The 21672-nt window shown below is 38.9% G+C and overlaps 1 protein-coding gene across 1 annotated transcript in view; it reads left to right on the forward strand.

Moving 5' to 3' along the window:
• Positions 1 to 15369, forward strand: part of LOC119789412 (T-lymphoma invasion and metastasis-inducing protein 2) — a 75998-nt gene extending 60629 nt beyond the window's left edge. The window contains exons 13-25 of the mRNA XM_038294289.1: positions 403 to 630; positions 1482 to 1537; positions 6725 to 6913; positions 7213 to 7281; positions 7359 to 7484; positions 7583 to 7691; positions 7827 to 8006; positions 9742 to 9860; positions 9946 to 10054; positions 10155 to 10210; positions 10301 to 10391; positions 10467 to 10554; positions 12273 to 15369. Of these exons, the coding sequence (XP_038150217.1) occupies positions 403 to 630; positions 1482 to 1537; positions 6725 to 6913; positions 7213 to 7281; positions 7359 to 7484; positions 7583 to 7691; positions 7827 to 8006; positions 9742 to 9860; positions 9946 to 10054; positions 10155 to 10210; positions 10301 to 10391; positions 10467 to 10554; positions 12273 to 12795 (1943 nt within the window). The 3' untranslated portion in view covers positions 12796 to 15369. The remainder of the gene's footprint in view (positions 1 to 402; positions 631 to 1481; positions 1538 to 6724; positions 6914 to 7212; positions 7282 to 7358; positions 7485 to 7582; positions 7692 to 7826; positions 8007 to 9741; positions 9861 to 9945; positions 10055 to 10154; positions 10211 to 10300; positions 10392 to 10466; positions 10555 to 12272) is intronic.
• The last annotated feature ends 6303 nt before the right edge of the window (positions 15370 to 21672 follow it).

Here is a 21672-nt window from a genome sequence, read left to right on the forward strand (position 1 = left end):
TCTAATCATAGCTTAAAAAGGATACAATAGAAAAATAAGTGATTTTTTCAGACTTTATTTGTTTAAACATTCCATCAGTTTATCATTTATTTAACCATCCATTCCAGCATCCATCCATTCATCTACTTTTTAGGAGCTCCTTTATTCAAAGCCAAACTACAATTAATTGTTTTCAACTGATTTCTTTTGTTGTTCTTTATTTATGATATAAAATTAGCTTAAACCAACAAAAAGCTCTTAATTCTGAACCCTGTAAGTCATTGAAATATTCCAAAAAAGAGCTGCATCCAATAATATGAAGAAAATCATAAAATTGTTTAGTAAAAAAAAGTTTTACCAGGTCATTTTTATATTTTTTTCTTTATTTGAAAATGAGAAAAGTCTGTTCCTACGTCCCATTAGGCCTCCAGGCCGGAGACGAGGTCCTGGCAGTGAACGGGTCGGTGGTCTCTGGACTGGACCTGGACCTCCTCCAAACCCTCTTCAAACACCAGAACCTCCAGCTGGTGCTGAGCAGAGACGAGCCACCAGACCTCGAGGAGCCCACCGTCGTTTGGCCTGACCCCAATGACCCCACAGACCTCTGGGTCAAACAGTCGGTTCCCACCGAACCGCACAACTGGACCGCAGGTACCACAGTAGCTGGATCAGAACCTTAAATTCAAGGCAGAGTCTCATACTGGCACCTACAGGGCGCAGAGAGAATACGCTTAAACAGAACAGAATCCAGTCAATCCAAGAGCTACTAATAAGATTATTATTACAGTGAGGTCAAACTCTGTTGGATGAGCCACAATAGTCCATATTAGAGATTAAAACTTCAAAATAAACTTTTATTTAGATAACTGGACCTCAGAACCACACTGCAAAAATGGAAATCTAAATAAAGATATTTTTTTTTCTTAAAATAAGTGAATTTTTTTCTTGAAATGAGGTTAGTGAGACACTTTGCCAATGGAACAGGACAATTTACATTTAAAATAAGAAAGAAAAAATTGCTTTGTCTTATTTCATGTTCATATTATGTAATTATTTTATTTTAGTGGTAGAAATACTCCATCCATTGGCAAATCCTCTTATTTACCTGCTAAAATTAAGGCTAAATACAGTTAATTTAAGAAATGTTTTACCTATTTCTAGAGTTATGCAGTGCAAATGAAGATCCAGCAGTAAAGTCAAACAGGAGAAATCAAAAATAAATCAAATAACCTAAATGCTGATGATGTTTAATCTTTCTTAGCTTCTCATATTTGCGAGAAAGTGTCATTTCAATCATGAAGGCTCATTTTATTTGAATGAATTTATGGATAAAATGTAATCGTTTTTGTTACCTGTGTGATGTCATCATTTAGAGCTCTTTTTATTTTTCTTTATTTGTTTTTTAGAATAACAAAATGCAGAACCTTTTTATTTTTCTTTCACAATCATTGAGATTTAATTTTAAAAAATTTGGATCCTTAATCCTCCTAATTGTGTCACAGATGCCCCGCCCCCTGCTGGTGCTGAAACGTCGCAGACACAGGAATCACCTGAGCAGGTGAGCTTCAGTTTGACTCTGAGACATGAACAGTTTGGCTCCTAGGCTGCAGACGACTCTAACAGGACAGTTGGATGTGGTTTTAATGTTTTAACCTTTTAAAGCCAAGCGTATTGTATTTGATACATGAGTTTTATTAGACCTCTGCATTGCAAAGAATTAAAATCTAGATAAATCATATTTTCTTAAAATAATGAACAAAACAATTTACATTTAAAATAAGAAAAAGGATAGCATTGTCTTATTGCAAACGCATCTAAGTATCTTATTTTAAGAGTAAAAATACTAATTCAGTTGGTAAATCAACTTATTTAACTACTCAAATTAAAGGAATAGTACACCCAAAACATGATTAGCCTTCATTTTCTACTCACCCCCATGCTGAACAACACTCTGGAGTACTTTTTTGATATCTCAAATGCATCTGGAGATCTGGGAGGCTTCTTGCTGTCTGCTGACATTCAAATAATGGAGGTCTATGGCGCCCGAGACAGAAAGGTCCATAAAAGTCCACAAAAAACGTGTCAATATTCCTCCATACTGCTCGTCCAATGTATTCCAAGTGTCCTGAGTGGGTAGCATCCAGAATTTACTCGAATCGAAGTCATTTAGAATGTTTTTAGAGCATAAACAGTAGTGTATAGGATTTCCTAAAAGCGCGTGCCTGCGAGTTCACGAGTCTACGGAAACCGCAACAGACCAAACCAGATGAAAGTGCGCATTCAGCGTCTGCTCTGCCGATAATGCAAGCGTAGAAGAAGAAATGTGCTGTTTACCTGTGCAAAGAAAGAAACAACGAAAGAAAAATGTCTGAGGACTTCAGTGTTGAGGTTTTGCCAAGCGTATTGTATTTGATACATGAGTTTTATTAGACCTCTGCACTGTAAAAAATTAAAATCTAGATAAATCATCTTTTCTTAAAATAAGGAACAAGACAATTTACATTTAAAATAAGAAAAAAGGATTGCATTCTTATTTCAATATTATCTAAATATCTTATTTTAAGAGTAAAATACTCAAAGAAAGAGAAAACACAGGTTTGCCTCCATCAGAATCAGAAGGAAAACTCTCCTGTGTTTCATTAGCAGAACTAGAATGTGACTGCGTTCATTTTTCAGTACTTTGTTTCTTCAAAAAAGTTTCCAAAAAAAAACTTTTTTTGATTCATCCGTCAGTCTCCCGCTCCATTCTGGATACTTGAACTCCTGCCCTTGAGGCTTAAGGGGTAAAAACACCCTTTTCCGGTCCAGAACCAGAACCATGTCCTCAGACCAGCAGAACCATCTCATCTGCAGAAAGCAGGGATGAAATCCTCTGGTCTCCAAACCAGAACCAGGAATCCTGAAAAGGACGGCTGATAGAAGGCAGCCTAAATAAATCTTATTAATTCCCATAGTTAAAATCAAGACGCTAATAGATTACAGGTAAAAATAACCGGTTGGTCATTTAGAGCGTTAACGTCTCACAGACATCAAAATATTCAAAGCCTCTTGTCTAAAATGAAGCATCTCTCTAAGAAAAAACCGCCTCCTTCCTCTCTTGCTCTTTAAACTTACCTGATTCACCCCCCCCCATCCTAACACACACCAGTATGTGTCACATGACCAGCGGCCAGCCTGGTAATCTGGGTTTACGCCATCAGGAGTGTTTGTGGAGTTGGAGCAGACTAATCCCCCTTTAGAAGGCGGTGGATGTATGGAGCAGCTCCTCCTCTTCCTCAGCTACCAGCAGCAGTAACAGACCCCGGAGGCGACCCCTGACCCTCACCATGGGCGCCCTGTGCTGGGTGCTGCCGCTGGAGGAGGACGCAGACATCCTGGAGGAGGGCGAAGGAAGCAGACTGGTGGAGCTGCTGGAAGAGGTAGCCTGCTGTCTGGGCTGCCAACGACCTCCAGACGGCTTCGCTCTGCTGGTAAAACATGATGGATCCTCTTTGATTGGTTGATCTCTTTAGATCGGACTGATTGCCCCCTTAAAGCGGGGAGAGACGCCGCCCCCCTTTGTGTCAAAGGGTTTCTGCTGTTGATCCTCTGGCAGATCTAACTGCTGACCTTCCATCAACATTAACTCCTAGTTAGGTGGAAAAATTAAACATTCTCTGGCAATTTTGTTAATATCTGATATCATTTGGTTCAGAACCTTTAAAATAGACAGGTACGAGGCATAGCAGGCTAACAAAAGAAGCTAAACCACCCCCATTCCAAAGGGGGTGGACCCGTTCTTCTGTTTCAATTTGCATGTTTTCTAAATAAAAACAAGGCTTTGTTTGGTTACTGTACAAAACCTCGAACTCGACGCTATTTGTGATATTTGAATTAAAAAAGCTTCCTGAATGGGAAACGTCTTCTAACTCAGAAACAAAGTCCAGTTTCCTCTTTAAAATATGCTCTTAAATGAAGTCCACTGACACAGTTTACCTTCAGTATACAACCTGCTGATAGTCCTACACTGGAAAAAAATCAAAATCTAGATAAGTCAGTTTTTCTTAAAATAAGTGCATTTGTTCTTAAATTGAGGAGATTAGAGAGACATTTTGCCAATGGAACAAGACAATTTAGATTTAAAAATAAGAAAACACACTTGCATTGTCTTATTTCAAATGCATATTATCTAATTATCTTATTTTAAGGGTAGAAATATTCATTCCATTGGCAAATTATCAAATTTACCTATTCAAATCAAGGGTAAATACACTTAATTTAAGACATTTTTACTTATTTTTAGATAATTTTTGCAGTGTAACTTCATGCATCTAGCCTTGATGAAAGAAAGGCGAGAAAAAAGATGCAGCAAAACTGTGGGAGAAAATTCTCTGCCCAGATGATACCAAAACAAGGCAATTAGGATCTGTTCAGCGCAGAAATGCAGTCATAAAGAACTTTATTATTTGATTTAATGTCTTTTCTTTACTTACTGTAAATCATCTGTGGGTAAAATCAAACTCTCTGAGCACATTTGGCTTCCCTGACAGCGTGAGATGAGCGACCTCCGGTTTTTGTTCCAGACAGATCTACATTGTTCTGAGCATCTGTGTTGTTTGTTCTGGAGATTTTCCTTCAGCCTTTAATGAGCGTTTATGTTTAAAGTTCAGTTTGATTTTTGTTTCTGTGTGACGGAGACCTTCCTCTGACTTTTCCTGTCTGAGCTGCGGGTCTTAGACACCAGATTAAGGAATATTTCTTAGTTAAGACCCAGAATCAGAATTTCTCAAAAAGTCACGGGTGATCTGAGGAAGGCTCCTTTCCTGGAAGTTAGTCTGTCCTTAGTTATTAAAATAAATCTCTGGCTGCAGGGTGACTGCACTAAAAAAAAAATGAAATAGATAAGTTATTTTTTCTCAAAATAATTGCATTTGCTCTTGGATTGAGGAAGTAAAACAGACATTTTGCCAAAGGAAAAAGACAATTTACATCTAAAATAAGAAAAACCAATTACCTTGTCTTATTTTAAGAGCATATTATCTAATTATCTCATGTTAAGAGTGAAAATAATCATTCCATTGGCAAACTATCTCATTTACCTACTCAAATTAAATACACTGAATTTAAGAAATTTTTACTTATTTCTAGATCATTTTTCCAGTGTGGGGGGTCGACTGACAGTCCGTTACATTGCAAAAACGATCTAGAAACGAGTAAAAATGTCTTAAAATTTGTGTATTTAGCATAATTCAAGCAAGTAAATAATAAGATTTGCCAATGGAATTAGTATTTTTACTCTTAAAATGAGATAATTAGATAATATCCACTTGGAATAAGACAATGCAATTGTTTTTCTTCTTTTAGATGTAAATTGCCTTATTCCATTGGCAAAGTGTATCACTTAACTGCTTAATTCAAGAAAGAAATGCTCTTATTTAAAGAAAAATAAACTTACTTAGATTTCATTTTTTTGCAGTGTATGCACTGTAAGTATTTTTTTTTTTAAATAGGTGCATTTTCTTTAATTGAGGAGGTAAGTGGAAACTCTGCCAATGGAACAAGACAATATATATTTAAAATAAGAAAAAATTGTTGCATTGTCTTATTTCAAGTGCATATTATCTAATTAACCTTTTTGAAGAATAGAAATATTCATTCCATTGGCAAACTATCTCAATTACCTACTCATATTAAAGGTTAATACACATAATTTAACTTAACCTATTTCTAGATTGTTTCTGCAGTTAGCACTGGAAAAAATCTAAATCTAGATTATTATTTCTTAAAATAAGTGCATTTTTTCTTGGATTGAGGAGGAAAAAGATCCACTTTGCCAATGGAACAAGACAAATTACATTTAAAATAAGAAAACACAATCGCATTGTCTTATTTCAAGTGCATTTTATCTAAAAATCTTATTTTAAGAGTAAAAGCATTCATTCCATTGGCAAACTACCTCTCTTACCTACTCAAATTAAGGGTGAATGCATGTAATTTCAAAAATTTTGACTTATTTCTAGATTGTTTTTCCAGTGTAATGGTTGGTTCAGTTTAAGAGGATTCTGCACCGCAAAAATGAAACAGAAATAAGTAAAAATTTCTAAATTTTAATCACCCTTAATTTTAGCAGATAAATAAAATCATTTGCCAATGAAATGAGCATTTTTACTCTTGAAATAACTCTACTCATCTCTACGGGCGAGACGACAACAGCAACAAAAGGACAAATAGGACATTCACTCACACACTCACTTCTAAGGAGAATTTAGAGAAGCCAAATAACCTAACATTCATGTTTTTTGGACTGTGGGAGGAAGCTGGAGGGAAGTTGCACATATAGAGGAAGAACATGCAGAAAGTCCCCTGGCTTGGAATCAAACCCAAAACCTTCTTTCTCCAGGGCAGCAGTGCTACCGACTGTCCAGCCCTAATTAGATCATATGCACTTGAAATAAGACAATGCAACAGTTTTTTCTTATTTTCCTATTCCTCACTTCAAGGATAAATGCACTTATTTTAAGAAAAAATGACTTATTTAGATTAAAATATGTTTGCAGTGTGATGTATGAATCAGCAGGTGGATTTAGATCCTAACTCAGCAGCCGGTTGGTTCTGGTTCAAACGTTTTTCTTCGCTCTTCTCTGCTCAGTGTCAGAACCATTGCGACCAGCAGCCATGCTGGTTTGAACAGAAGCAGAAGTAGAATGGGCAGGAAGAAGTGTTCTGGTTCCAGGTGGAGTTGGTAATATCCGTTCTGTTCTTTCAGAACACGGATCGGGTCTTCTCTCTGTACCAGACCTTCCCAGAGAGCAGAAGGTCAGACGTCGACGTCCCCAAAAACCCGTACAGCAGGGAGGGCAGTGTGCAGCCACCGAGCCCCGGCCACCTCAGCGTGTGTCAGCGCCTGCGGAAAGTCATCCAGGAACTGGTCGACACGGAGAAATCCTACGTCAAGGTGGGAATCCAACCTTTGATGGATTTTAGGTTAATTAGGTTTTAGTAATAAATTAAACTCAGTTTGACACATTTCTTTTCGTATTACAATTTTACTCATGTTACTCGTTTTTTTTATTTTTCTTATTAATTATGTATCTCTTTTACTTAAATTCATTTCTAACCTAATTTATAAGAAATTAAGAAATCTCTGCAAATTTAAAGACATTAACCTTTACTTCTGTCATCGTCATGGTTACTCATGTATTGTTCAACTTGAACATGACTCTTGTTTCCTTGTTGACTTTGTTTTGCTGTCAGGATCTGGTTTGCCTGTTCGACATCTACTTGACGCCGCTGCAGAGCGAGACTTTCCTCAGTAAAGACGAGGTGAGAACCGACCAATCAGAGCTTTTGTGAGGCGTCAGCTTGTGCTTCTGATTCTGAAAGTCTGGTTTCTCCCACAGATGGAGGCATTGTTTGGTAGCCTGCCAGAGATGTTGGACTTCCAGAGAGTTTTTCTCCAAACACTGGAGGAAAGAATCGCTGCCTGTCCGGACCTCAGCAGTTTGGAAACTCCAGAACAGTTCAAGGTTAGATAAAAAGTTTTTATTTCCTCCTTGATTTTTTTTATTTAAAACAAACTTTTTAGCTGATCAATATCATTTGATTTTAATTTACTGTCGTTTAGATGCTCCTCTTCTCATTGGGTGGATCTTTCCTCTATTACGCCGACCACTTTAAGCTGTACAGCGGCTTCTGTGCCAACCATATCAAAGTCCAGAAAGTTCTGGAAAGAGGTGACCTCCACTCATCTAGACATGCACTTTTTTTTATTTTATACAATTATAACAGTCAGAGGGGGGGTCAGAATGGTAGTTGATCTGTTTAAACATCAAAGATGCAGAAATCTAACAAATCCTTCTGGGATTCAGCCAAAACAGATGCAGCCTTCAAGCACTTCCTGGAAACAAGGAATCCCACCAATCAGCACTCGTCTTCCCTGGAGTCATACCTGATAAAACCGGTTCAGAGAGTCCTGAAGTACCCATTGCTGCTGAAAGAGCTGGTGTCCCTGACTGATACTGAGAGCCCTGAACACACACACCTAACAGGTAAAACACTCCCCTCCAAAGTAACATACTGACTTTACTGGTAACACACACGCCTCGCAGGAAACACACTCACCTAACAGGTAACACACTGACTTTACAGGTAACACACTCTCCTCGCATGAACACACTTGCCTCACAGGTAACACACTCACCTAACAGGTAACACACTTGCCTCACAGGTAACACACTGACTTTACAGGTAACACACTCTCCTCGCATGAACACACTTGGCTCACAGGTAACACACTCACAAGTAACACACTGACTTTACAGGTAACACACACGCCTTGCAGGAAACACACTCACCTAACAGGTAACACACTGACTTTACAGGTAACACACTCACCTCACATGAAACACACTCACCTAACAAGTAACACACTGACTTTACAGGTAACACACTCTCCTCGCATGAACACACTTGCCTCACAGGTAGCACACTCACTTAACAGGTAACACACTGACTTTACAGGTAACACACTCACCTCACATGAAACACACTCACCTAACAGGTAACACACTGACTTTACAGGTAACACACTCCCCTCACATGAAACACACTCACCTAACAAGTAACACACTGACTTTACAGGTAACACACTCTCCTCGCATGAACACACTCACCTCACATGAAACACACTCACCTAACAGGTAACACACTGACTTTACAGGTAACACACTCTCCTCGCATGAACACACTTGCCTCACAGGTAACACACTCACAAGTAACACACTGACTTTACAGGTAACAAACATGCCTTGCAGGAAACACACTCACCTCACAAGTAACACACTCACCTGACAAGAAACACACTGACTTTACAGGTAACACACTCTCCTCGCATGAACACAGTTGCCTCACAGGTAACACACTCACATGTAACACACTGACTTTATAGGTAACACACTCTCCTCGCATGAACACACTCACCTCACAGTTAACACACTGACTTTACAGGTAACACACACGCCTAGCAGGAAACACACTCCCCTCACAAGTAACACTCTGACCTCACAAGTAACATACTGACCTCGCAGGTAAGACACATACCTCATAGGTAATACACACACCTCACAGCAAACTCCCAAAAATAAAAATATGCACCCCTCAAAAGTAACACACACCAGGTAAAACACACACACACACCTCACAAGTAACAAACCTCACAAGTAACACACAATCACCACACAGGTAACACACACCTCACAGGTAACAGACTAACCTCACAGGTAACACACACACCTCACAGGTAACACACACACCTCACAGGTAACACACATGCCTCACAGGTAACACACACTCACCTTAAAGGTAACTAACACACCTCACAGGTAACAGACTAACCTCGCAGGTAACACACACCTCACAGGTAACAGACTAACCTCACAGGTAACACACACACCTCAAAGGTAACACACACACCTCAAAGGTAACACACACACCTCACAGGTAACACACATGCCTCACAGGTAACACACACTCACCTTAAAGGTAACTAACACACCTCACATGTAACACACACAAACACATCACAGGTAACAGACTCACCTCACAGGTAGCACACACATTGCAAGTAACACACTTACCTCAGAGGTAACACACACACCTCACAAGTAACACACACTCACCTCATAATTTACACACACTCCTCACAGGTAACAGACTCCCCTCGCAGGTAACACAGATCAAAATCACATCTTCTCATCGCCTGTATTTCTTCTGTTGTCCATTCAGAGGCGCTGAAAGCGATGGAGAAGGTAGCGAGCCACATCAATGAGATGCAGAAGATCTACGAGGATTACGGCTGTGTGTTTGACCAGCTGGTAGCGGAGCACAGTGGAGCTGACAAACAGGTACACAGCCTAAAGGTCCAGTGTTCAAGAAGCCATCAGACCTCCTGGAAGGTGAACCATCACAGCATCCTCTCTGTCTCCACAGGTAACGGAGATCTCCATGGGAGAGTTTCTGGTCCACTCCTCAGTGGTCTGGTTGAACCCTATGCCATGTCTGCGACGTCTGAGGAAGGAGCCTCAGCTAACGTTGTTTGGTGAGTTCAGAATCCCTTCATTTAGACTATCTATAAATAGAACTCTTTCACACATTTAAATGCTCCGGCTGTAGAGTAACTCCTCTGCTGTTTTCCTCAGTGTTCAAACGAGCCGTCATCCTGGTCCATCGGGAGAACAAGCTGAAGAAAAGGATGGTTGGTCTCCTTTCATTCTGTAATTTTGTTGTTTTTATTCTAAGCCAAACGCAGAAAACCTTCACATCTATAATTTTTTTTCTGTAACAGACGAGCTCCCGTTCAGCAGATCTAGACCCCTTCAGGTTCCGCTGGTTAATCCCAGTTTCGGCTCTTCATATCCGACCGGCAAACATCCCGGGTCAGTGAGCCGCCGGAGCGCATTGTGTTCATGTAACCAGAACTGCTTGGTTGAATGTGTGTGTTTTGTTTACAGGCTCAGAGGATCCGTGTGTGTGGGAGCTGGTTCACTGCAGGTCGGAGGTGGAGGGTCGACCTGAGACGGTCTTTCAGCTGTGTAACAGGTAGGGAGAACGCCGGAACCAGCAGTGTTAGGGAATATTGACAAATCTCAACCTCTGGCTCTGGTATCAAGTAGATCAACCATGTTATTATGTTGTAATAACAGATTAATTAAGATTCTAGAAACTTGTATAACTTAGATTTTTTGTCTGTCTGAGTCTATATTAGACTCAGACAGTTTGGAGCAAATTCAGGCTTCTGTGTCTCGTTAAAGGAAGTTGATGGTTGTGGTCCTTTAGAAGTTATCGAGCCCAAAAAAAGGTTTTGTCAAACTTTACAGTTTCATTAAACTCACGCAATAAGGCTGAACTTACCAGCAAATGATAAAAAGCATGAGATTTTTGATTCCAAGAGCGATACAGGCTCGAATTCTGATAGGAAAACTGTCTTAATGTTGGAGTATAGTAAATCTGGAGCTAAAGCTAGGAAAGGATTCTGATGTCGCTGTGAAGTTGATAGACACATTAGCTTATGTTCTAGCTAATAGTGCTACTGCTGTTAGCAATGCTTTTAAGTCCTATCCTCAGAGCTGTCAGTTTTGCTCGAGGCATTAAGCCGGACATACACTGTGCGATATTTTCAATCGTTGCACGCAGCTGTAGCTCAAAATGTATGATGAAACTGCAGGGTTTAAAATTTTACAGCTCGGCCAGATAGAAAAATACTCGCACGACTGGAGAATCGACCCGAAAAGGGCAAAAAAAAAATCATACAGTGTATGCCCGGCTTTACAGGACGATTGACACTGTTAGGAAGTTTTAGTAGTTGCGTTAAAGGCCACCTTCTAGCGTTCTGGTAGTTCAGTGATACTGCCAGTAGATGGCGGCAAGTCTTTTTATGTCAGCTTGTTTCTCACGGTGCTGGGGTTCCCTTTAGGCTAAAAAAAGGACCATTTGTACACTTATACCCCATTTACACTACTCTTGAAAAACCGATCCATGCCGCGACCGGTCCGAGCTCGGATCAGTTAACCAGGCCGAGTTCGGTTCTGACGACCGTTTACACATCACGCTATCTCGGTTCCTCGCCCCCTAGTGATGATCTGCGGTATTACTGCCAGTATTGAAGGAGGAAATCAAGCAGTTGGTGGCGGGAATGCACCAAAAGTTGTTTGCAAACCGCCATAAAACACAAGAAGAAGAAGAAGACTTAGAAGGAGGGAATCAAGCAAATTAAAATGGCGGCGCCCGTCACATTCAGAAAGTTATGCTTGATTATTATTGCTGTACTTCGGTGTTGTGGAGGGTCAGGCGAAGACAGTAACCTTTCATGGATGTTTATTGTTGTTTATAGTTGTTCTTCTTCTTCTGTTTTGTGTTGGTTGGCAAGCAACTTCCAGAGGGGCATTACCGCCAACTACTGGAATGGAGTGCGCAGCCAGACGGAGATGACGCGTTCTGCTCATGCGCTCTTGTTACCAGAGAACCGAGCCAGGGGAAAACTGGTCTGCAGTTAGCTCGGTCCTGTTGTGTCTAGCTGGGTTCAGTTTAGTTTGCTTTCCATTTACACACGATAAGTTATCTCAGTTACTGAGCTCGGACCGGACTCGGCACGGTTTTTCAAGGGTAGTGTAAATGGGGTATTAGATTCTTTAGCCTTATTTTATCATGGTCACTGGGTTTAGGTCTTTTTTTTGTTTAGGCATATAACATGAATTTGTACCTCTAATGAAGAAATGAGAACTAAGGGGTTAACAGAGACTATGCTGCTTGTGTTCCAGTAATTTGGAGACCAAAGCTGCTTTGCTACGAGCTTTGAGCCCCCTCCTCAAAGACCGAGCTCCTGGTGGCTCTCTGAGGGGAAGCAAGCAGTCTACCGTCGAGAGAAGCAGCACCTGGAGGAGGAGGCACCGGCAAGGCCGCTCAGACCTCCAGATAACAGCTCCAGAAAAGAGCTGCAGACCAAACGGCATCCTGGGAGAAACCTGCTCGGAGCCTCTGCTGCCAAGCCACGAAGGGTCCTCTGAGATGAGACCAAGGCTTTGCTCCCTGACGGGAGAGCTAGAGGCTCAGCTGCAGAGACTCAACTTTTCCGACGAGGCTCAAGTAACGCCGCATCCCGGGGATGATGAGAAGAGTCGTAGCTGTAGTCTTCGACGGGCTCCTGGCGTGGAAGGAATGGACTTTAGCAGCCTTGTGGGGAGAGACTTCAGCGTTCAGAGCATGACCTCCATGATTAACGAGGACTGCTTCTACGACTCGGTGCTGGAGATCCACACAGACAACATAAACCTGCTGACATGAGTCTGAAGCCCTGGTGGTGGAAGTGACTTCGACCTTCTAACAGGTCCAGCTACAACACCTTCATGTTTTTAGGGTTTCTGCATCCCTGCTGACTGGTTGCACCACGGACTCTGGAGAATTCCTCCAATTGGTTTGAACAGAAACCATCAGATGTTTCCAAATGTTGGACCTCAACGTGGTCCTAAATGCTCAGAATTTTCCCACGACTGGTTTATTTTTTTTTATTTTTTTTTTTTATTTTCTTGAAATTAGCTTCATATGAAGTTGAGAGCGGATTTAAACAAAAAAAAATCGACAGATAGAAAAAGCATCAGGTTTTATTGGCCAGGAGAAACGATTAGAAATACATTGGTAAATGGCATTTACTTATAGCGCTTTTTCAAATCAGAGGACTTGACCAGAGGGCTTTACAGTTATTCACAATTCAGTCATTCACTACGATGTAGCTTGCACTGATGGTGGTGAGCTACATCGTAGCCACAGCTGCCTTGGGGCTCACTGCCAGAAGCGAGGCTGCCGTACACTCGCGCCACCACTCGCTCTGACCACCATCAGTAGGCAATGCATGTGAAGTGTCTGGCCCAAGCACAGTACAACACTGAAAGGCGGAGCCAGGCCTTGAACCGACAACCCTCCAATTGCCGGGCAAACTCCATCCAACGCCACTGTAGCCCCACATTAAACATTTTACTCAACATTCTTATGGATCTTCAGCTTTGGTAGTTTTGGTAGTTTCTCATCCAATAATTTGGTTTTGTTCAGGTACAGTGGAGGATTTTCGCGAATTTTTGAAAAGACACGCCCTCCTTACTTTAAAAAAATATGCACATGCACAACTCTGTACCCGTCGCCCATTTCTCCTCGTGCATGCTAGGGTGACGAGACGTCCTCTTTTTCCCGGACATGTCCTAATTATCATACCTAAAAAAAAATGGCCGGGGGGAATTTCCAAATCGACTGCGGCTTTGGTCGACTAAAGTGCTACAGAACTGAGCTGTGAGCTCTAGGGGCTGGTCCGGGAACTCCGGCGGACAGAGGGGAACCAGTGGGTATTCTCGCTGGAAGAACAACCGAACCCGACCGGGTCAAGTTTGGTCGTTCCATCTCCGGCTGGCTCTGGAGCCGGACCAGCCCCGGAGCTGATGGCTCGGTTCAAATGCCCGGTCCGGTCCAGTCAGCGGCCCAGCAGCACCCCCTGCCTGTTACATATTTGCATTACTTAAATATGTAACAGGTCCAAGGCAGAGTACCTGCACACAAATAAGGTTCCTGGAGAGCCAGGCGAGCGGTTGTTTCTGTTTAGAACAGCTTTGCTCAGAAGAATGAGGAAGTAAAAAAAGATTTCGCTCTAAAGAGGCGCCCAAGATGGGAAACAACTCGTCACACTGCCCCCTGCTGGTAACATTGCATAAGTACTTTGTTCAAAGAAAGAGACAATTTTTAAGCTTTTTAACCACAACACATTTCTTCCACATAAATATAATTTTCCAAAATAAAACAAAATTACATAAGATGTGACCTTACATTTCATGAGCATCACACATAGAAGCTAACTTTCCAAAAATGCATTTTTACCACTATGTCAGACTCACCACTGGTAAGTAAAAATGGGGATGATCATGTAGGACGGCCTTACATAAACATATCACCAGAGAGATTGACAATTAGGAGGACCACTTATTTTCATGATCCACCCATAAAAAGAACATCCTCCAGCATACCCTTAAGTTCATATTTTAAACCTTGGCGCTGAAGTTCTGATTGGATTCAACACAGAAATTTATTTATTTATTTTTTTAATCAATAAAAAAACTAAACCATGTTTATCTGTTAAATTAATTGGCTTTAGCTTCAATTTAAAAATTTAAAAAGCAAGTTTCACTTCCTGTTGGAAGAAATTTATTTAGTCCTTAAAAAAACAAGCTTAAGCTCATAAAGTAATAATCATAATGATAATAAAAAGTTCAGAGTATCTGTTGTGAAATATTGAATTATATCTTTGAGTGGTTTCCATTAAAAATTATTTATTTACAAATATTTATATAGTTTTGTCAGAAAAGGGCACTGATTCTGTAAAAATATATTAAGGGTAATTATTTGCTAATATTTAGGACTTTAAAGACCAAATTATTAAAATTAATTCACTGAGTTTTGGCCGTAGAGCAGGACCTTTGTGATCTAACAACAATAAAATGACTGCAATTAATTATTTATTCATGTTTATTTGTTTTCCTTATTAATATTATGATATATGCACTTTATAGAAACATCACAAACATCATGTTTGATAAGCATATAAACCAGAATTAGAAGACAGATCTATTTTGTCTCAAACAAAAACTGGAAAATACTTTAGCATTTCTTTTATTTCAGGATATTTTATTTATTTTTTTATTCAGGAAGGATAAAAAATGCTTCAAGTCAGACATGTTAATGAAAATCTAAAGCAAACTCATCAATGTTATACTGTAGCAGGAAACCAAGTAAAGTTGTACTGGATCCCAGAAAGCTTTGATTTTCATTCATTTTCTGGTGACTTATATGTTAATGGTATTTACCATTTACTCAGATGATAAAAAAAGAGACAAGTGACACCAGCCTAATGTTGAGCTTTGGATTCTTAATTTTGTGATAATTTATACGTCGCTGTGTTGTAAATATTCTCTGTACAGTTTAGGCTGAGCTGTAAATGATTTTTTTCTATTTGACAAAAGCTGTTTTGGATCCAAATCCAGAGCTGCTGCTTCATATTAAAGCCTTTTTGTACATCTGACGTTTTTTAAAGTATTTATGTTGTCTTTCTTTAATCTTTATTTCTAATGAAATGTGTCTGTTTCATTATGAAATGAAAACATTTTGTTTTTTAAATTGAAAAATGTTTTTTGTAATTTATTTTTTTTACATCTGCATATTTCTGTAAATGATTAGGTGCTGTTAAACACCAATAAACTGCAAAATATTTTCTTGCTATAGAAAGTGGAGTAGCTGATTACCCATGCTGTTCCCCTTTGCTCCTGGGCCACTCCCCACTGTACAAGCCTGCTCCTTGTTCCTATGTAACCTGTATAATATGGAGAGTGGCGGCCGAGTGGTTAGCGTGGATCCCAGAGGTTCTAGAATCAAGCCCCACTCCCACAGACTGCCATGTTGGGTCACTGAGCAAAGACCCTTAACTCCCATACTGCTCCCTGGGCGCCGCACAATGGCAGCCCACTGCTCTCCAAGGGGATGGGTTCAATGCAGAGAGTTCATTTCGTTGCACTGTAATTTTCACAGTGTAATGACAAAAGCTGGAAAAAAAGAGAAAAAGATATGAAGTGAACCCTAGCTTATTGGTAAATGTGAGGGGATCAAAAGAAAAGTCAAAAGTGCACCTCAAACTCCGTAACAAAAATTCACTGTTTTACTGAAAGAGACGGAATAAGATGAGCATCAATATTCTGGCATTTTTCAACAAATGGAGGAAGATCATATCTACCCTGGGAATGAAACGGGACACACAGCTGACTCTCTTAACCCCCTATAGCAGAGGTCTTCAACAGGGGGTCCCCAACCCCTAGGAGGTCCACGGAGGTCGTGAAAGTTTTGGTTGATAAGACTTTTTTTCCCCTTTTATTTCCCCCTGCAATTTTTTCCACTAATTGAAATGTCTTTAAATCCACATTAACATGAATTCAACAGACTGTAGTAAACAGATAAATGGAGGCAGAAGATGTCTTTCAGTCATCAATGCTCACATTCAGCGACACACAGGAGCTCTTTCAAGCTGGGCACCGTTTCATTCACAACACCTGTCCCATCAACCAGGAATCAGAAATACTTTAATAATCCCAGGGAGAAATTACTTCAGTTACGTTACTCCATGTGTAATAGAGTGACTAAAAGACCAATTTGATATAATACAATTTGATAAGGGGCTCCACCTAGCCATCAGTTCGGGGGTCCTTGGCCTGGAAAACTTCGAAGACTTCTACCTTATAGGGTAAGTAACTGTTTTTGATCACTCAGTAAACCAGGGGGAGCACATTTAGTGATGTACAGAGTTCTTTTGGTGAGAAGTTTGTTTCGTTTTCCAGGGAGTGGATTTTAACCACAGGTGGAGCTCTGGTCAATTAGTGACCAAACATCATTACCTTTCTACAACCAAGTTTGTTTTTATTACATATGCAAATTTATCTGGAGTCTTTTTTTTTTTGTGCCAATGGTAATAAGACTGCAACCACATGATTTAAAAGTGTTAATTATAAAAAAAATCTTTAGACGGTGATTTATCTGGTTTTCTGAAATCCAGAGGAATCTACAAAACCAGGCAATCAGTGCTTCCTCTGATCCAGATCATTTTCAGCTTGACATGAAAATCAGATAAATTATTAAGACTTTATTGTATAATAACCAGCAGGATAAACATTTGTACTTTGAAGACCAATATTTATATGATTTCTGTTTGTTTGTATTTGTATTTGTTTGAAAAATACTAAGATTTATAGTAGTCATTCAAAACAAAACAAATTAATAACATTCTACTGGACTTTGTTTCCAAGTTTGAAGACGTTTCCCATCCAGGAAGCTTTTTCAATTCAAAATGTCGTGGATAGCGTTGAGTTGGAGGTTTTATACAGTAGCCCAACATAGCCTTGTTTTTGTTTTGAAAACATGGAAACCCCTTTGGAATGGGGTTCGTTTGTCTTCTTTTGTTAGCCTGCAAACCCCCATACCCATCTAAGTGTCTGAAAAGGGGGGTTGTTAAATGGAATTGTTGGCCTGACTAAATAGACAAGGTCCTCCATTCTGCTGTACAGGGGGTGGGGCTGCGATGATAGCGGAAGGGATCAACTCAATTGCTGCACTGTAGGTTTTTAAAATCGGAGTCCACCCCCTCTGTTTAAGGTTGTTTATAAATTTTTTTGTCCTTTATAATCTTCAACTTTATTTTTTTTATTATATTTTTAAGTATTTATTTTTGTCTGTTTTATTCTTCTTTTGTATTTTTTTACACTAGTGATTTCTTCGCCGCTATTTATTTCTGCCTGCCCTTTTTTACATTTCTACCTGCACTTTAGCATTTATTTCTGTATTTATTTTTAAATATGGCAAAGTTGGTCCTCCATATTAATGTAGCATTAGATTCAGTGTTTCTTAATGTGCTTCTAATATCATAATTGATGCCTAATTAAATAGATTAGATGTTTTTTTTTGCTGCTTCTAAGTTACCATCAATACACAGAGTTGAATTAAAAAAACAAAACTGCAGTAAAACACTGTTTTCTGTTGTGTCTGATGTTATATCACAATAAATGTTCTCTTGTGTTGCTCAATTACTTTTAAAACTATTAGGTATGTAACTTTAAATTAAGAAAAAAAAAATCCAGCGTGGTAAGTTGGATTATTCTGATTTTATAGTCGTGGTTTAGTGCTACTATAGAGAGACATGCCGGTGTCATAGGTGTCCCTGAAGGCAGCATGCACACCTGTTTGGAAAGTCCCCTCATTCCTTGAACCATGCGGTTCTGGCTGATTATATTTAGGTTTAGGCAAGTAATTCAGTTTACTGCAGAGTGAATTAGGAGCCTTACTGCTTTAAAAAAAAATGCTGATGTTAAATATGCATGTGGTAATGTTCCCAAATAACTAAACTGGTAGCTGGAATTGTTGTTTTGGTCTCACTTTTTCCCAAAAAGTACTTTTGTGCAGAAAAATCGACATTCACAAGACATTCTGGCTGCATGTCTTCAGGTAAGAAAATTTTTCTGTTTTTCTTCAGTATTGTGCTAAGGGGCTGTCAGACATCCTCTGTACTAAATTATTTACATTTACCTTTTTAAATTGCCTGCTTGTTAAATCCAATAAATAGATTTTACTTGACATGACTACAGTATGCTTAAAAACAGGAATTCTCTGATATTTCAGCCTCTGAATCCCTAAATAACTATAAAACGTGTCAACCCTTAAAAAAACATTAAAATTATATATAATTACTAACAGAGGTGTAAAAAGTATTCATGTTTATTACTGTAGTAGAAGTATAAATCCTACTGTTCAAAAACAATTTTGTAGAAGTTAAGAGGATCAACCTAAGCATTTTACTCAATTAAAGTGTATCAAAAGTAGCATTTTTATAACTGCTTAAAATATAAAAGTAAAAATGATAACTTGACTAATTTCTTAATTTTATAGCTAATTGTAACAGTGCCAAATTAAACTTTTCATCATCTTGAAAAATATAAAAAATATTATATTATATTATATTAAAATTATATATTATATTAAAAATATTTATTTTGGTATGTGGTGAACAACAAGTGGGGGCAGCACCGAGTCCAACCACAAAGAAATTGTCTGGATGAAACAAATTATTTTGATGGTTTAAATACCAGCAGGCCATAACGAAAATTAGCTTAAATGAAGCATAATGAGTTTATTTTTTAAATGTAAGGTAATGAAGTATTTGTACATGGTTACTATACACCACTGATATTCTCTGTAGACCAAATCAAGATGTGTAGCACACCTGTCTCTACCTCTAGTCCAGCTGGAACCGCACCTTGTACTTACATACAGTATGTACTGCAACAGCAAATTAGCGTCAGCTATAGGGGGAACATGTCTAGTGAAGGAGTAACTTATATTTTCATAATGCTGTTTGCATGAAAACTTTATTTCGGCCAAAATAATATGTACAGGGTTCCCGCGGGTCCTTAAAAAGTCTCAAAAGGCATTGAATTCTTCAAAATAAAACTACTGTAAGGCCTTAATTGGTATTAAAATGTCTTAAATTTGTCTTTTGTAGGTCTTATTTTTTAAAACATCATAAATAGGATTATTTTTATTACGATTTATTTTTGTAATCTCAATAAAACATTAAAATTGAAAACATTTTTTTTATTTAAAAAAAATAACGGCTCGCCATATTTGGTTCCGTCCCGATAGCGAAATAATAAAAGTGGCCGGGACATTTGGGAGAGGCTCCATTAACTTTTTGTCTGGAAAATATGATCAAGTAACCAAAATTGTCTCCAGCCAAGAGTTTTCTCCATGGCTAAAACCAGGGAACAGACATGAGGCTCAGTGGATTTACTGTAGTGCAGGAAGCGATTCAAGCTCAGAACGATGGGAATTAAGGCAGTGGAGTCACACATGCGAAGCACGAAACACAAAGCGTCAAAATGGAGTTACGGAGAAACAGCCGGTATTTCTCAGTTTAGTTCCACCCTTGTCTCTGCAACGCCTCCACTTATCACCAAATCAAACATACTAAGAAAACCATACAAAGAAAAATAGCTGCAAAAAAGACTTAGCACTGGTTATGTTGGGGCTTTAAAACTGATTTGTTTTGTTCCCTGCTAAAACAAAGTTTGTGAATTCAGTTAAATAATTGTTAAAATATATCTGTCATTTGTGTGTTTTTAGCTTTCTTCCTGTATGGGAAGCTTTTCAAAATTTGAAACATTAGTGCAGTGGTTTATGTTAAAATAAACCTTTGGGTAAAGTTGTCGCAAGCAGGTTTTTCTTGTGTTTCTTGTAAATTTGGTCTTAAATTTTTATTTCAAGTGGCATTAAAAAGTCTTAAAAAGTCTTGAATTTAACTTGCCTTATGCTGTAGGAACCTTGAATGTAGGTCAACATTTCAATCCTCTGGATGCGCTCTCCACCGTTTTGCTCATATGCTAGGTTGCTATTAAGGTGGAATTTTCTTAGCCTGGTGAGATCAGGATGGTCTCACGAGCTTTCAAGGTTTCACTCGCAGATCAGTCTGGCTACTTTCCGTTAAAGAAAATTTGGAGCAGTTCACCAAACGAACGTCCAATCAGTGTTGGCTTTGAGGCGGGTTGAGGTGTGACGCAACGAGAAGCGCGACAGTTCAGTCTAAAGAACATGGCGGCTTCAGCCGATGAAACTAGCGTTAGCGTGGCTATCGAGCAAGTTTTATCAGAATTACAGAGTATTTCTTCACTGAAAGAAGAGCAAAACACTGCTCTGGAGGCTTTTCTCAGAGGAAAAGATGTTTTTGCTCTTCTCCCGACTGGTTTCGGCAAGAGTTTGATCTATCAATTGGCTCCTCTTCGTCGTCGCTCTGTTAGTACGTCATATGCTTCGTTGATCTGATTGGTTTATTTGGCCCGTCTATCACCAACATAGGCCAATCAGCTAACCAGTATTTTCCCCCCTTCCCAAAATCACTTCAACAGAGGGTTTGCAGATGGATATGCGGAGCAATTCCATCTGGCGGAGTCAGGTTAGAGATTTACAGTAAACAAAATAAAAATGGCATTAAACATTTAATTTATTCCAGTTAATGTTTTTAGTGAAATTTCAAGAGCTCAATTCCAAATAAATTAAGGTTTTAATGCTATTATTTCTGTTAATTCAGATAATTTGTGATCAAAATATGTAAGAAAACATGCATTTAAAATTAGAATGAAACATCAGAAAACTAACAAAAATATTTTCAAAGAAAATTTTGGACTTAAAGAAAATTCTGAACTTGAAGGTTTTTATTTAATGTTAATGTTTTAATCAGACAAATGAACTTCATCAAAATATTTAGATTTATGTGATTTTTATAAGATAGATTAGGTTCCTAAGAAGTTTTTCTGAAGTGAATACAGGAGATTTAGGTGAACCTACAGATTTTTTTTTTTTGGTGCTGAAGGAACATTAAGCAGATTGATTCATTATATGTCCTGGAAAAAATCAAACAAGTCTTAATGATAAAAAAAAATAAATTATCTTGAATCTTTTCATTATATTTGATGTTTAAGGTCTATATGAAATCAACTCAGCACAGGAAACGCGCTGCATACGTGTGCATGTTGGTAGGGTGTGTGTGGGGGGGTGTGTGTGTGTGTGTGTGTGTTGGTAGGGTGTGTGTGGTTCAGA

The sequence above is a fragment of the Cyprinodon tularosa genome, unplaced genomic scaffold (assembly GCF_016077235.1).
Source record: "Cyprinodon tularosa strain WSP-4 unplaced genomic scaffold, ASM1607723v1 ctg338, whole genome shotgun sequence".
In the NCBI taxonomy this organism is placed as follows: Eukaryota; Metazoa; Chordata; class Actinopteri; order Cyprinodontiformes; family Cyprinodontidae; genus Cyprinodon; species Cyprinodon tularosa.